We start from the raw sequence: 16,608 nt of genomic DNA on the forward strand, positions 1-16,608 counted from the left end.
AATTGATTTTTTTTTAAATATTTACAATAACCAATAATAAGGCACACGTTTGCAATTCCCCGGCAACGGCGCCATTTTGACGTTAGGATTTTTGCCAGTAAAGAAGTTCATAAAAACAGTCGCGTTGTAGATATAGTCTCTAAACCGACAGAAATCCCTTCGTACAAACATTTTGGTTGTCACAAGTAACAAACCCCTTAAAATTGATAACCGAGTATTTAAACCTCGGGTCGTCTTCTCAAAAAATTGCAGGGAAGTATGTTCTTATTATTGGTTATGGAGATTGTAAATTTGGGTTTTTGAGAATAGGGAGCAAGTAATTTAAATTGCAATTAAAATAAATAAATAACTGTAAAATAAACTTTTGGCAAGGTATGAGAAATTGGAAGTCCTAGCCCAGTTATCCTTATCAACAATAATGAAAATTGACTCTTGATTCCACTTAGTTAACCTTTACTAGAGCAAGGAAAGGTCAAGTGACTAATTAGTTTGATCTTCAAATCCTAGTTAATCCCTAAGGAAAGATTGAGATTATCGAAGTTCAGTTCAATTAGCAAAGATAACAATTATCACTTATGTTGAGTTAAGATAACTCCTGAGTTACTAATTTCTTAACCAAAGCCAAGAATGTAGAAAGCTAAATTAAAATCATAAATATCTGGAATACCTCAAATAAAATACATTCAAAGTAGTAAAATCTAACATGGAAAAGTTCATAAGCCAATTGGGCAACATAAATCAAATACAAATAAAAGCATTAGAGTCAATAAAAATAGAAGCGAAAGTAAATAGAAAGGGACATTGAACCTGGGATTGAGTCACTCCTAAAACTAAGAGAAGTCCTAAATCCTAATCCTAAGAGAGAGAGAGGAGAGAACCTCTCTCTCTAAAACTACATCTAAAACATGAAAAGTGAATTATGAGAGCCTCCTCATGAATGGATGCATTTCCCCACTTTATAGCCTCTAATCTGTGTGTTCTGGGCTGAAAATTGGGTCAAAAGCAGCCCAGAAATTGCCCCCTACAATTTCTGTTACGTTCAGGTCTCGGAAAGGTGACGCGGCCGCGTCGTCCATGCGGCCGCGCGGATTGGGTGTTGGCCAGGTCACGCGTTCGCGTGACCCACGCGTTCGCGTGACCCACGCGTTCGTGTCGCCTGGCGTCGGTGCAACTTTGGCAAATTATATATCAAATCGAAGCCCCGGACGTTAGCTTTCGAACGCAACTAGAACCGCGTCATTTGGACCTCTGTAGCTAAAGTTATAGCCGTTTGAGTGCGAAGAGGTCAGGCTGGACAGCTTAGCAATTTCTCCAACTTACTGTATTCCTTCCACTTTTGCATACTTCCTTTCCATCCTCTAAGCCATTCCTGCCCTATAATCTCTGAAAACACTTAACACACATATCAAGGCATCTAATGGTAATAAGAGAGGATTAATCTTAGCAAATATAAGTCCAAAGAAACATGTTTTCAATCAAAGCACATAATTAGGAAGGCAAATGTAAAACCATGCAAATAGTATGAATAAGTGGGTAAAGAGTTGATGAAAACCACTCAATTGAGCACAAGATAAACCATAAAATAGTGGTTTATCATATAGCTCACTTGACTTTCCTTTACTATTAGTTAGGGGATGACTTAGTGGGATTGATCCTTGCCAATTCTCATGTTGTGGTTAGTGATAGGGATAGAGATCCTTGACCACCAAACCTTGTCAAGACCTTTTTAGCTATTAGTTTACTTCCTTGCCATTTATCTTTCATGTCTCTTATCAAAAACCCCAAAATATGCTCCATAACCAATAACAAGACACCTAGTTGCAATTCATAGGGAGAACGACCCGAGGTTCCAATACTTCGGTTTATAAATTTAGGGGTTGGTACTTGTGACAAACAAAATTTTTGTATGAAAAGATTCTTTGTTGGTTTAGAAAATATACTTACAACGAGATTTCATTTGTGAATTCTAAACCATCAAAAAAACCCGTTCATCAGTGCCCCCTGATATAAATTCCTCCTAACAAGCTTTCTTTTATTGTGATTAGCTTGATTCACCTTGCTTGTTGGTGTAGAGGTTGGATTGTTTTTTCTGACCTTCTCTTTTTATGGATATTTTTTTCTGTTTCTTGGTCACAATCCCCTTTTTAGTGCTTTCCTTGGTTTCCTTCACTTCTTTGATTTCAAAATTTGCATGTTGTGTGATGGTTAGAGTGTACCCTTCATCAAGAACTTCTTGAATTGATGGTTCAATAAACTCACTCTCTATGCCACTCTCTGCTTCATTGGAGTGTAGATTCCCATAATTATTTTCATCCCTTACAACCTCCTTTGTTTGTGCATCTTCCTCCTTTGTTTTTGCATCTTCCTCTTCTTCCATGTGTGAGGGTGGAAAGTTCTCTAATTCACTAGAGTATGAACTCCTTTGATTGATTTCCTCACTTTCTTTCATAGGATCTTGCATTATATCTCTTGGAAAGGAATTTGCTTGTTCCTCTTCCTGGGACTTGATAATTAACTGCACATATTTCTCTACATTTTTGATACTTGTCCTTATATCATGTATGAATTCTTTCATGAGAAGCTCAATAGATGATGGTTCTTGATATGAATAAGAAGGAGATGATGGTTCTTGATAAGAGTAAAAAGAGGATGGTTCTTGGTATGAATATGGAGATGTTGGTTCTTGATGGATAGGATATAGGACATTGAAATCCTTTTGCTCTTGACCTTGCCAACCAACATCCGGGTAGTTTCTCCATCCACAATAATATGAATCACTCCTTGGGTGTGAGTAGTAACCCATGTGATCTCTCTCAATTATTTTTCTTAGGATAAAATACCAAAAAGAATTAAACGCACCATGTGGTAAACAAGAAAGTAAAGAAGAAAGAGCATAATTTTTTTTTTGAAAAGCAATAAAGTAAAGAATAATAAAAAAATTCGAAAATAAATGAAAAGAAGTGAACTATATATTCAGAAATTAAACAAAGAAATATATTAGGATTTGAAAAAAAATATTTTTAAAAGAAAAATTACTACGGGACACCAAACTTAATTTTAAAAATTAAAAAAAATAAATGCAAAAAAATTTAAAAATCAAAGACAAAAATTAAATAAAACTGATAAAATAGAAAAATAATGAAAAAATGAAAATAAAATAAAAGAAAACAAAAAGGGAAACAAAAATAAAAGACAAAATAAAATAAAAAAAAGATATTAAATAATTAGAAAACTAATAAAAAAATGAAAATAAAAAAAAAGATAAGAAAAGAAAGAAAAAGGAGCGAACGAAAGTTTAAAAAAAATCAAAATGAAGTTAGGAAAATTAAAAGTAAAAAAAAAAGAAAATAAAAAGAAGATACGGGGCAGGAGGGATGTAAACGAAAAAGAAAGAATAAAAAAATGAAAAATAAAATTAGAAATTGATAATACTAAAAAGAATCAATTAAAGAAAAAAATTATCTAATCTAAGCAATCAAACAACGAATAGTTGTCAATCACAGTCAATCCCCGGCAACGGCGCCAAAAAATTTGGTGCGGAATTTATAACCCACAAACTAACCGGCAAGTGCACCGGGTCGTACCAAGTAATACCTTAGGTGAATGAGGGTCGATCTCACGCGGATTGATGGATCAAACAACAATGATTGAGTGATTGGCTTAGTTAGACAAACAGAAAAGAGTGTTTTGGTATTCAAACGCATTAACAGTAAATTCAGAATATCAGAAAATAAGCAGTAAAATTGATATGAATAATATATGGAGAAACAGTTAAGGCTTCAGAGATATCTATTTTCCGGATTGACTTTTCTTACTAACTATTTTAATTATGCAAGATTCAATTCATGGCAAACTATATATGACTAAGCCCTAATTCCTTAGACCATCTTAGTCTACTCTAACTTTCATCAACCGCCAATTCCTTGGTCACTTAATTCCGATTAGAGGATGAAGTTTAATTCTAGTTTATGTGCCACAGAAACTCTAATTACCCAAATATAAAAGGATTATATGTCACGTATCTCGTTAAGTCCAGATAATTAGAAGTTTAGGAGAAATTTTTTTCAATAAGTTGTTGTTCAAGTAAAGAGCTTTTCCAAGGTATACAAGAACTCAATTAGAACAAGGGTCATACTTCCGTTCCACCCAGATTCATAAAATAAAGAACAAAAACAATTCTTGAAATAGAAATCAATATATAAATTAAAAAGAAAAATAATAGTATAAATCCATACAATAGATAGAGCTCCTAACCTTAACAATGGAGATTTAGTTGCTCATGGTTCAGAGAGAAAAATAAGGATTATGAAAACTGTAAATTTGCGAAATGAGGTAGGTGAGAAGAGATTCCTGAAGGGCTGATTCTTTTTCCTTTTTATATCTAATCCTAATTAATGTAAAATATATTTCCTAAACTAAATAATATCTTTTTCTAATTATAAATAAAATAAAATTTAAATCAGAATTAATAGGAGATTGCGTGCTTGCTTCTTGGAGAGTTGGGGACCACTTGATTCCTTAATAATCCACGCCTAACTTGAGAAATACCAAGTTAGGCGCAGCCTTGGCCGAATTGATGGAGAATAAGTATGGACTATTATACATCGTTGGAAAGCTCTAAAAGTTAGCTTTCCAACGCCACTAAAATCATGTCAATTGGATCTTTGTAGCTCGAGTTACTCAGGTTGTAGTGCAGAAAGGTCAGGGTTGACAGCATCATTCGCCTTCTTCTCTTTTTCTGCAAAAACTCCATCAAATCCATCCGAATGCTACCTAAAATAAATAGAATTGCACACGACTCAAAGTAGCATCCATAGTGGCTAAAAGATAATTAATTCTTGATTAAACTCAACAAATTAAATGCAAATTCACTAGAAAAAGGTAGGAAAGATGCTCACGCATCATAGCACCCCCAAAATGCAACACAAATCATCAAACAACACCTCATATCACCAAGAAGTTAAAACATAGCAACATAATCCACCAATGTAAGAGATAAATCCAACCTCAACACCCATGGAAAATTGGAAAAGAAAGCAAGCAATTAAACAAGAATTCATTAATCAAAATGTGACTAAGGAGAAATGGGAGAAACAAGGGAGGGCAACTAAGAATGGAAGAATTTAAACAAGAAGAGGAAATGAAGAAGTAGTAGAAAACCTTGAGTAGAGAGAGGAAGCAAGGTGTAGTGCAAGTGGAGATAGGAGAAGAAAAAAGAGAGGAAGAGATGAGAGAGAATGTGGAGCCGCCGGAGGTGGTGGTCGGCGGTGAGTAGCGCCGCCGGTGGTGGCGGTAGAGAGATGGTGGTCAGAAGTTGTGAAGAAGAAAGAAAGAAGAAAGGAAGAGGAGAAATGGGGAAAGAAACCAAACAGGGTGCGTTGCAGCAATAATGGCGTCGTGGAGGACCGACGCGTACGTGCCTCATGCGCGTGCGCGCGGATGAGTAAAAAGAGGAGGGGCACGCGAGTGCCACCCATGCGTACGCGTGGGTTGGTGGATAGGTCAGGGATGCGTACGCGTCACAGCATGACTCTCGGGTTTATGTACTAGGGTGGCCTGCAAGGTGACCCACGCGTCCGCATCATATGCATTCACACGTGGATGGGCATGGTTGGGGCGACGACACGTGAGCATGACTCACGCATACGCGTGGGTTGGTGTTGCGCGTTTTGCGCAGCGTTCACGCGTTGTTCGCGTAACTTTCGGGAAAATGTACCCAGAGTGAGGAATGCGCAATCGACGCGCACGCTTCCTGCACGCTTAAGCGTAGACCCCCTTTTTTTTCATGCACATGAAGAGAATCAATTAAGGCTCAAAATTGGTAGTAATGCATGCTAAAGGGGTCAAAAACATCAAAAATATCTCATGTAACACTCAATTCTAAAGCATTTCTTCAACATCTCAAATCAATCCAAGCATTATCAATGGACTCCACATGAGCAAGTTAGCACAAAAATAAAGCAAAAAGCAAGTATACTATGAACAATCTCACAAGTCAAGCAATCAGAAAAGCTCAAAGACTAAAAAAATGCTATGTACAATGAACTAGAAGCAAAGAGCGATCATACCGTGGTGGGGTGTCTCCCACCTAGCACTTTTGTTTAACGTCCTTAAGTTGGACGGTCATGAGCTCAAATCTCTTCGCCTTCTGGTGCGTCCTCAAGGAGGAACACCTCAACCTCTTTGTTGCTTTTCATCTTTTCTCCATGGTATATCTTTAGACGGTGTCCATTAACTTTGAAGATGTTGGGGCTTGAAGGGTGTCGTAGGTGGTAGACTCCATATGGTTCCGCTTTCTCCACTCTATAAGGACCTTCCCACCTTGACCTTAGCTTTCCGGGCATCAACCTTAACCTAGAGTTATAGAGGAGAACTAACTCTCCGGCTCTAAACTCTCTTCTTCTTATGTTTCAATCATGCACTGCTTTCATCTTTTCCTTGTAAAGCCTTGAATTTTCATAGGCTTCCAATCTAAGGTTCTCAAGCTCCACCAATTGTAGCTTCCTTTCAACGCCCACCCCAAATCCTATGTTTAACTCCTTTACGGCCAAATACGCTTTATGTTCTATCTTCACCGGTAGATGGCAAGCCTTTTCATAGACCAACCGAAACGGGCTCATACCAATCGGCATCTTGTAGGCCGTCCGGTAGGCCCAAAGCGCATCACCGAGTTTGGAACTCCAATCTTTCCTGTGAGGCTTTAGAACCTTTTCCAATACGTGCTTGATTTCCCGATTGGAGACTTCAGCTTGGTCGTTCGTTTGTGGGCGGTATGCTGTGGCTACCTTATGGATGATGCCATACTTCTTCATTAACCCTGCCATCCTTTTGTTACAAAAGTGCGAGCCTTGATCATTCACGATTGCTCGTGGTGATCTAAAGGGGCAAATAATATTATTCTGAACAAAATAAAGCACTATATTAGCATCATCGGTTCTAGTGGGGATTGCCTCCACCCACTTGGAAACATAGTCAACGGCAAGAAAAATGTACATGAAACCATTAGAATTTAGAAAGGGCCCCATAAAGTCAATACCCCAAACATAAAAAATTTCACAAAATAATATTGTTTGTTGGGGCATCTCATTCTTCTTAGAGATATTTCCAAACCTAAGGCTTTGTGAACAAGAGCTATAAAAGAGGGATGCATCTTTGAAAAGTGTAGGCCACCAAAAGCCGCAATCCAAAACCTTCTGAGCCGTCCTTTGAGGACCAAAATGACCACCACTCTCGGAAGAGTGGCAAGCTTCCAAGATAGCTTGATGCTCGGATTGTGGTATGCACCTTCGAATTACTTGATCCGTACCATATCTCTAGAAGTATGGATCATCTCATACATAATATTTGGATTCACTTTTAAGCTTATCCTTTTGATGTTGGGAGAAATTGGGATGAAAGGTGCGAGCAACCAAGTAATTGGCAATAGGTGCGTACCAAGGGATAACTTCAGATATTACTAGCAAGCCCTCAAGAGGGAATGTATCATTAATAGGAGTGGGATCGCCCTTTGTATGCTCAAGGCGACTTATGTAGTCCGCCACTAAGTTTTGCGAACCACTCCTATCTTTGATTTCAAGGTCAAATTCTTGCAATAGCAACAAACATATTAGAACCAAGTAGATAAGCCCGGAATTTATCCAAGGCAAAGACAATAGCTAACAATTCCTTCTCGGTGGTGGTATAATTGGATTGTGCTCTATCTAATGTTTTTGAGGCATAAGCAATGACATAAGGAATTTTACCCTTGCATTGGCCTAGCGCCACTCCCACCGCATAGTTTGAGGCGTCACACATGATCTCGAAAGGTCTATTCCAATCCGGTCCTCGCACTATGGAAACTTGTGTTAAAGCAATTTTGAGCTTGTCAAAGGCCTCCATGCACTCTTCACTTAAATCAAATTCCACATCCTTTTGCAACAATCGAGATAGAGGTAATGCCACCTTACTAAAGTCCTTAATGAATCGCCGGTAAAAACCTGCATGTCCAAGAAATGCACGGACTTCCCTCACAGAAGAGGGGTAAGGCATACTAGAAATGACATTGATCTTTGCCGGATCCACAGAGATCCCATCATTAGAGACAATGTGCCCTAAAATGATACCTTGTCTAACCATAAAATGACATTTCTCAAAATTTAACACAAGGTTTGATTTAGTGCACCTCTCTAATACTTTCGCTAGATTGTCCAAGCAAAGATCAAAGGAGTCCCCATAAATAGAAAAATTGTCCATGAACATCTCCATGTATTGCTCCAAAAGATCCACAAATTTATTCATCATACACCTTTGGAACGTTGCTGGGGCGTTGCACAAGCCAAATGGCATTCTCTTATACGCATACGTTCCGAAAGGGCATGTGAAGGTGGTATTTTCTAGGTCATTTGGAGCAATGTTGATTTGAAAATATCTGGAATATCCAGCTAAGAAGCAATAATGAGATTTACCACATAGGCGATCAAGCATTTGATCGATGAAGGGCAACGGAAAGTGATCCTTCCTAGTGGCCAAGTTTAGGCACCGGTAGTCAATATATACCCTCCATGAGTTTTGGACTCTTGTGGCTATAAGCTCCCCTTGTTCATTCTTAATTGTAGTAACACCGGATTTCTTTGGAACCACTTGGATGGGGCTTCATGAGCGGATTTTTGACGGTTTAGAATTCACAAATGAAGTCACGTTGCAATATAGTCTCTAAACCAACACTAATCCTTTCATACAAAAATCTTGTTTGTCACAAGTACAAAACCCTAATAATCCTAATAACCGAAGTATTCAAACCTCGGGTCATTCTCCCTAGGAATTGCAATAAAGTGTCCTTGTTATTGGTTATGAAATATCTCTGGGGGCTTTTGAGATAGGAGACAAGAAATGTAAAATGCAATGAAAATAAACTAACAACTATGAAAAGATCTTGGCAAGGTTATGAGAATTGGAAGTCTTATCCTTATTATCCTCCTCAATTGTGATGAGAATTATCCATTGCTACCACTTAGTTAACCTCTAACCATGGAGGAAAGTCAAGTAGATGAATCAACTTGATTCCACAAGTCCTAGCCAACTCCCAAGGGAAAGACTAGCTTTACTGGTATCCAAATCAATTAGCAACTTCTAATTGTCAATCAACAAAGGAATTAGATAATTCAAGAGTCACTAATTACTCTACCAAAGCCAAGAGGAACAAAATCTAACTCATAACTAAAAGAAGCATTTTAACAAACACATAGAAGGCAATAAAGGAAAACATTATTAATTGCAAGAATTAAAGGAATCTACAACTACAAAAGCAAGAGATTAACAATAGAAAGGCAAAACAATTATGAAACAACAAAGAACTTACCAATTGCATTGAAGAAGAAATGTAGATCTACAAAAGAAAGTTCATAAACTACAACTAACAATACAAAGGAATTACAAGAGAAGAAGAATTCTACAACTTCAAGAGAATAATTAGGGAAGAAAAAAAAATTAGAAGAGGAGAAGAAGTAGATCTAGATCTAAAACCTAATCGTAATTCTAGAGAGAAGTGAGAGCTTCTCTCTCTAGAAACTAACTCTAACTACTTCTAAAACTTAAACTATGACTAATGATCAAAAGTATGTTAATTCTCCTTCAATCCTTGGCTTAAATAGCATCAGAAATGAGTTGGGTTGGGCCACAAGGCTTCTAAAATCGCTGGCCACGAGTTGCATTAAGTGAATCATGTGCAACCATCGGTGTGTACACGTACAGTATGCGTGCGCACCCTTAATCATGATGCAACTATGGAAAATCTTATATCATTTCGAAGCCCCGGATGTTAGCTTTCTAATGCAACTAGAACCGTATCATTTGGACCTCTGTAGCTCAAGTTATGGTCAATTGAGTGCGAAGAGATCGGCTTGACAGCTTTTGCGATTTCTTCATTCCTTCATGAGTTCTCCATTTTTACATGCTTTTCCTTCATTCCCTTGATCCAATCCTTGCCTCCTAAATCTAAAATCACTTAACAAACATATCAAAGCATCTAATGGAATCATGGTAAATTATATTTAGCTATTTTAAGACCTAAAAAGCATATTTTCACTCTTAAGCACAAATTAGGAGACAATCATGAAAGCATGCTATTTTATTGAATAAATGTGGGTAAAAGGTTACACTACTAGAAAATTAGTTATTACAGACGGATATTTCCGACGGATTTTTATCCCATGGAAATACAGACGGAATTTCAGAGGGATTTTTTTGTCGAAAAACAAAAAAAAATGAATTAGCATAAATTACAGACGGAAAAGAGAATCCGTCGATAATTCCGTCGGAAAAATTATTTTTTTCGTAAAAATTGGTTACAGACGGAAAATCCATCTGTAATTAAATAGACAAAATACTACATTTTATTAAATTATTACAGACGAAAAATCTATCTATAATTTAAAATTTTCCGTCGAAAAATTTTAATTTAAATCTAACCTCATCCCCACCATATCAAGCTCCTTTCACACACAAAATCATATTTCTTCTTTTTCTTCCTTCATTCTCTCTTTCTCTCTCTTCTTTCACACCTTAAAACCCTAACTAACCACAATTTCTCTCAGAAATGGTGTTTCACCATCACAGAAAACTCATGCCAGAAATCTGCGAGTCCCTCTGCCACATGGTGCAGAATTGTTCTTCAAATTGTGATGATTGCCTCAAAATCTACATCACCAACCCCCAATACTACTATTATTCCCAACCACTGCCACCGCCACTGCCACTGATTCCTCCTCTCCCCTTAGATGATACATCAGACCATGGAAAAAGCCAGGCTCTCTCGCCCTACTTGGTCCTTGCTCTCTCCGTTATCGGAGCTGCTTTCTTCGTTGTTATTTGCTGTGCAATCTTTGCGAGGATCTTCACCGTTGAGTCTTTAAACACAGGATAATATGCGTGATGATTTCTTCGTTGATGAGGAGCACGGTCCTGTGGTGGACCACCCGATCTGGTACAACTGTACACTCTTTCGAGCTCTGTTAGCTGCAATTCTTCTATTCCATCCGTACACTCTTTCAACAAGGTTTTTACTTTTCTTAATTTACTTCTGTATTTATCTTGGTCTTGCTTGTTTAGGTTTATTAGGACTTATTCTTCTTTCTCTTGTGTTCTTTTGTGTGTATGAACTACTTTGCAGATTGATTGTTTTGTATGTAGCTTCTGCTTTCATTTTATTGGTTCCATAGAGCTTCAAATTGGAAGGAGGCTTTACCTCTAGGGATTAAGGGATTCTGAAAGTCATGGATGTGATGTCGGAAGCTCTTCGAGCTTGTCAAAAAACTTCCATGAGATGGATTCATCATCTGAAGATGAGGATCAGGAAACTCATCAATGTGGTTCTGGCAGTTCCAAAGATAAAATTCCTCTTCCTGAAGGTGTTGTGGAATCTTTAATGAATGGCCAACTGAATTTGCCTTTCTCTAAGGAGTTCTCGTTGCCATCGGCGGTTCCATGCCTGGGCGGCTGTGGAGAAGCTTACTACTGCAGGTAAGGTTGTAGTTGTTTGAAATGATGTAGGGTGTATAATGCTATTGTTTTATAATTTTTCGTACTTGGAAATATAAGTAAATGAGTGCTGTGAAAGTCCTGTGAAAATTTTTGTAAATAATGTATGTTAACTTGTGTTCTAAAAGCAAACTGTCATGAAGGGAAAATGAAAATGTTGAAAAAGTTACTCTGGAAGAATTAATTTGGCATTTTTGTGTGCAGCCTCTACATGTTGGGTTTCTTGGAGATAAGAGAGGTAACACAATTGATGTTCACTGGTACAAACAGAAGCAAAATCTTCACCATGTTAGTCCTAATTCTCATATCAAATACAAGAACGTGATCTATCATATATTTTACTATATAGAGGCTGAATTTTATTGATATCATGCAGGTTTGGGATGATATCATAGCCTCTACATTGATCTCTTGCTATGTGCTTCATATGATTCATTTATTTATTATTTAGTTTGGTACTCATAATGTTTCAGGTATATTGACTATCTGTTTTTGGGAGATTGTGTTGATAGAGGACAGCACAGCTTGGAAACCATTACCTTGCTGCTTGCACTTAAGGTAAGCTACTTCAATTATATTAATGTGTATATGTAGTTGTATTTTAATTATTATTTTTGTTTTTATCTTTATAACCGATCACGTACTGCCCTTGATTCTGCAGATTGAGTATCCTGAGAATGTTCACCTGATATGTGGTAACCATGAAGCTGCTGACATAAATGCACTATTTGGTTTTCGTATTGAGTACATTGAAAGAATGGTATGGATGGATGAAACATGGATGCAGGTGAGGACCTTAATGCAGTTTCGTGCTTTCGTGTACTGTGTTTGTTTAAGGTTAAATTACTTTGGAGTTTTTTTTAGATTCACTCAATTTTCAATGCAGGTGAGGACATTTGCTAATATTATTCACAAAAGTAAATATCCTGATTCTTACCTATGATTTGATTTTTGCTGTGTGTCTACAACCTATTTGGCTCATCTACTGTTGTATACTTTTGTTTGAAGGAATAATGATTGACCAATATTTCACTTTGCTTTTGACACTCGAATAGGCGAAGAATATTTCTATTTTGTTTGCAGCTTGTCTGCTCCTTTTATTCTCATGGCTATTGTAGAATTAAAAAGACTAAATATTTTGTTTTCTTCAGTCAATTAAGGTGAATCCTAAGGAGTTGAATCCATATCTGAAGGACAATGGAAGTGGCTACCCAGAAGAAAGTGATAGGACTAAAGTTGGTTTAGACCAACTTTTATCTGCTTCCCTTATTGGGGATGGAGGAGCAAGTTGGAGACTTAAAGCTTTAAAGCGTGCACGAGAAGCAGCTCGAGAAGGGCGTAGCTTTCAGGAGGGTTTTTTTACTTACTTTCCAGATATTGTTCATTTGTTTCATGCTATAGTTATTTATAAAAGGGTAACAAATAAGAGAACTATTGCGTTCTTCTTTGTTCAATGACCATTTCTTCAGAAACTTATTTCAACAAATTTTCCTTTTAGCTTCTTCATTACTACTTGCAAAATTATGCTTCTTTTGTTTAGATCATTGATGCATGTATGCAATTTTTGTTCTTTTTTTTTTTTGTTTATTAATTGGTTTATTATGCAGTTAAATCTAAGAAGGTTAATTGGTTCATTTGTGCAGCTAAGTTTTGGTTTTTTTTTTTTTTGTTTATGCATAACAAAAGCATTGCTGAGTGTGGTTCTTTAGCTGTAAGCACTCCAAATCATTGAAAAAGGTAATTCATGGATTGCATATTTTTTTTCATTTGAAAATCATACTAGAACAATATAATCTGATATGAGAAGCTGTTAATGCTCTAGCTTGATTTATATTTATAAGAAATTATGAACTGATTGATTGAATACCTTATCTGCTTTTGCTTTGCTGCTGCTACCTGACTGTGTGTTCCAATCTTAGCCTCAGGTGCCTTCTTTCCGTATTTGTAGAACTTCTCTCAAGAGCTTCAAAAGCTTGAGGAGTATCGCATGAACCAGAAATCCATTGATTCAATGGTACCTATATATATAACTCTCTTATTAATGCTTTTACTTTCTTTAATTTTTGTTGTCACATCACATAGTATTCTTGATCTTCTTCTTTACATTGTTCATTTTCATTGGTCATTGCATTTCTTGCAATTTCTATTGTTAGGAATTAGGAATGGACATTAGAAACCTTGCTTACTTCACTTTTTGTCTGCACATTATTCAGTTGAATGGAACTTCTATATAAATTAGAAGATCCATATAAATCGAGTCAGATTTATTGCTCGCATCTCGTATTGGTTAACATAAGATGTGAGACTTAAAGAAGATCCAAACGTAGCCTTAAGTTAGTTAGAAGCTTGTTGACTTGGCATGGGATGTTATACATTTAGTTGTATGATAGCCATGTTCCTTCAGCACTAATATCTTCTCTTTTCCTTCTATTTTGCTTTTTAATTTTGAAATATACAGGGTGATTACATCAAAGAAGGCCAAGTAATAGGGTATCTGGATCAGTTTGGTACTTCACTTCCTGTTAAGGTGATTTTTCTTAGCCTCTTTAATTGTGAGTAATTCTGAAATGTCTACTTCCTACTGACCGTTTTTCTTTTTATCTTTTTTTTTTGGGTTAAATTTAATTGTTAGTACTCTTCAATTCACTTGTTCTTTAAGAAGAAACTTCTTTTCTTTAAAATGCTGACTAGTGATAGTTTTATTTCAGAGAGCTTATAAAACATGGATTTAAAGTAAGAGCTGGAGTGAGGAGTGCTGAGAGAGTTGGTCCACTAATCAAGGTACAGGTTCTATCTTATGAACAAGATTTGGTATCCATTAGTGCTTGATTTGAAAAGGATGTGCATTAAGATATAGAACATATGCAGAGTGTTGAGCAAATGAAGCTTCATGATGGAACAAGTGGAGGGAAGAGTACTGGTTACTTCATTGGGAACAAATAAATTTGGTTTACCTGCAGCTATTCTCAAGTGAGCATTAATGAAATTCTTTCTGATATTATCATATTTTAACAAGAAGTTCAAACTCATAACCTAACACTATCAACAGAAGACACTTTATTTGGGGGTCAAGTATCAAACCTTCAGGTGCTTAACATGTAAACTTTTGTGCTGATTTCCAATTTTGTAAAACTAGTCCTATGAATGACAGAGCAATAGTAACAAATTCTGTTTCATGGTAGGTGGTAGAACTTATGGCAGTCATGGCCAAGAACCCTGATCTTGCATATTGTAAAATAGTAGAGGTAGTAACAGAGACAACTGCGCCGCTAACTCCCACGGAGGAGCTTCTTGCAAAGATATCATCTCAAAGACCTTACATTTCTTCACCAAAGGTATGTCCTTTCTTACATTACAAGTTATGACAAAGAAAAAAAATTTACCTCACTGCTATAACTATACTAAGCTATAATTTATGATTCATTGTTTATTGTGATTATGCAGAAACCGAATGCTGCAACCATCAGTGATCCGGCTCCCTCGAAACCTGCCATTGCCACAGCCACTGAGAAGGAAACTGCACAACCAAAACTGGTTGCGAAACAGTCACTTTCGCCTTATACTGTGTAAGCCTAACTTGGATATTTGTGTGTTTGAAGGTCTTGCTCATAATATCCAGTAAGTAATGATGAATGGCTGGCTTACATCAGAAGGTAGTTGAATATATTCTTTCTGATTCATTTATTATTTTAAGATATATTTCACGGTGCTTCTTTGTTCTTTCTACGTTTATTTTTTTTTTTGGTCTGTCTCTCTCGCTCTTCTCTCTTTCTCTCTATGTATATTATATGAAAGTGATGTTCTTGTTCTCTCCTTATTCTTTTGTTAAATTCCTCTGAAGTGAGTTGCCCCATTTCTACTAGTGCATTGTATAGCTTATTGGCTGATTGAAAATAGCTTAATTGTTCTTAGTTGGGATCTATGGAAATCATTACTCCTTGCTTTGTATATTAGAATTGTTCCTAGTCCTAGTCCTAGAAATTGATTTTGCAACTTCTAAAAATTTTTGTTGGAAGTCCATGAATTAAAATATATAGAAGGCCAAATTTTTATTTTCAACTTTTGAATTGAGAACTAATTTACTAGTTTCATTTCATGGCAAATTAGTTCATTCATATGGTCCCTTTAAGCTGCTAGAAGCACCCCACAACTAGTGGCAAGAAGCATGAGCACCTGAAATTGCTTCTGTGCAGATTGAATGGAGCGTCAGGGTGGCTGATTAAGGAATGTTGATTCTGCTCGTGTTTCAAATCCCCAGCACCTTTTACTGCTGTGTACTTTTATTGACATGCAGTACTTTTAAATATCAGGCAAGAAGTGTAGCCCTTTTCCAATTGCATTAAGAGATATAAAGCAACACGACATTACTCAAAGCATGCGCGGGATACTAGTTGATTGGCTTGTAGAGATTTGCATAATGTAATTTTTCTTATATAATACAATGTTATGAATTATAGCTGATAAATTTAGTACGGTTGGACAATACACTAAGGATTATAGTTGATGTATTAATACAGTTTGTTTATGTTTTGATAATATGATGAATTTGTTTATTTTTTGAAATATTATAAATATTCGAATACAAATTAGATAAAAATTTGTATTAAAATTATATTTATTTTGTATGAAAACAAGTTTATTTTGCAATTAGAAAAATAAAAAAAATTCTATTTTACTTTACAGACAGATTTACAGACGGATTTTCTATCTGTAATCAGAACGTGGGATGATTTTTCAAAGTTAAAATTACAGACGGAAAATTTGTCGGAAAATCCGTCTGTAATTACAGACGGAAAATCCGTCTGAAAATCTGTCTGTAATTACAAACAGAAAATCCGTCGGAAAGTTCGTCATCTTTGGGAAATAGATAAAAATTTTACAGAGGGAAAATCTGTCGGTAACTTGTAAAAATCCGTCTATAATTTTTTGACGGAAAAAAATCTGTCGGTAAATAATTTCCAACGGAGCTTTTACAGAGGGACAAAATCCGTCGGTAATTTCGTCGGTAACCAAAAATCCGTCTGTAATAAAGACTAAATCCGTCTGTAAATCTGTCTGTATTAATCCATTTTCTAGTTGTGTTATATAATCCCC

At 36.3% G+C, this 16,608-nt stretch overlaps 1 protein-coding gene across 2 annotated transcripts; it reads left to right on the forward strand.

Annotated features, from left to right (window-relative positions):
* Positions 1 to 13,776: 13,776 nt before the first annotated feature.
* On the forward strand, positions 13,777 to 16,077 carry LOC110264040 (protein TIC 62, chloroplastic-like). Of its 2 annotated transcripts, XM_088491276.1 has the most exons (8): positions 13,777 to 13,847; positions 13,973 to 14,041; positions 14,147 to 14,259; positions 14,372 to 14,428; positions 14,564 to 14,601; positions 14,697 to 14,849; positions 14,959 to 15,080; positions 15,622 to 16,077. In XM_088491276.1, the coding sequence occupies exons 4-8, from the start codon at positions 14,377 to 14,379 to the stop codon at positions 15,641 to 15,643; spliced, it is 387 nt and encodes a 128-aa protein (XP_088347402.1). In that variant the 5' UTR covers positions 13,777 to 13,847; positions 13,973 to 14,041; positions 14,147 to 14,259; positions 14,372 to 14,376; the 3' UTR covers positions 15,644 to 16,077. The 2 variants fall into 2 exon arrangements, with proteins under 2 accessions (XP_088347402.1, XP_088347401.1); XM_088491275.1 differs by having other exon boundaries at positions 13,973 to 14,259.
* Positions 16,078 to 16,608: the final 531 nt, after the last annotated feature.

Source organism: Arachis ipaensis, chromosome B6 (genome assembly GCF_059453495.1).
Source record: "Arachis ipaensis isolate K30076 ecotype BB chromosome B6, ASM5945349v1, whole genome shotgun sequence".
Classification (NCBI taxonomy): domain Eukaryota; kingdom Viridiplantae; phylum Streptophyta; class Magnoliopsida; order Fabales; family Fabaceae; genus Arachis; species Arachis ipaensis.

What these genes read in the sequence shown, in the direction of transcription:
- LOC110264040 (XM_088491275.1), top strand. Translation starts at nt 14,377, where the DNA reads ATGCAGAGTGTTGAGCAAATGAAGCTTCATGATGGAACAAGTGGAGGG. An exon ending in GTCAAGTATCAAACCTTCAG is followed by an intron (nt 14,602 to 14,696) that starts GTGCTTAACATG and finishes GTTTCATGGTAG; the next exon opens with GTGGTAGAACTTATGGCAGT. An exon ending in TCACTTTCGCCTTATACTGT is followed by an intron (nt 15,081 to 15,621) that starts GTAAGCCTAACT and finishes ATGGCAAATTAG; the next exon opens with TTCATTCATATGGTCCCTTT.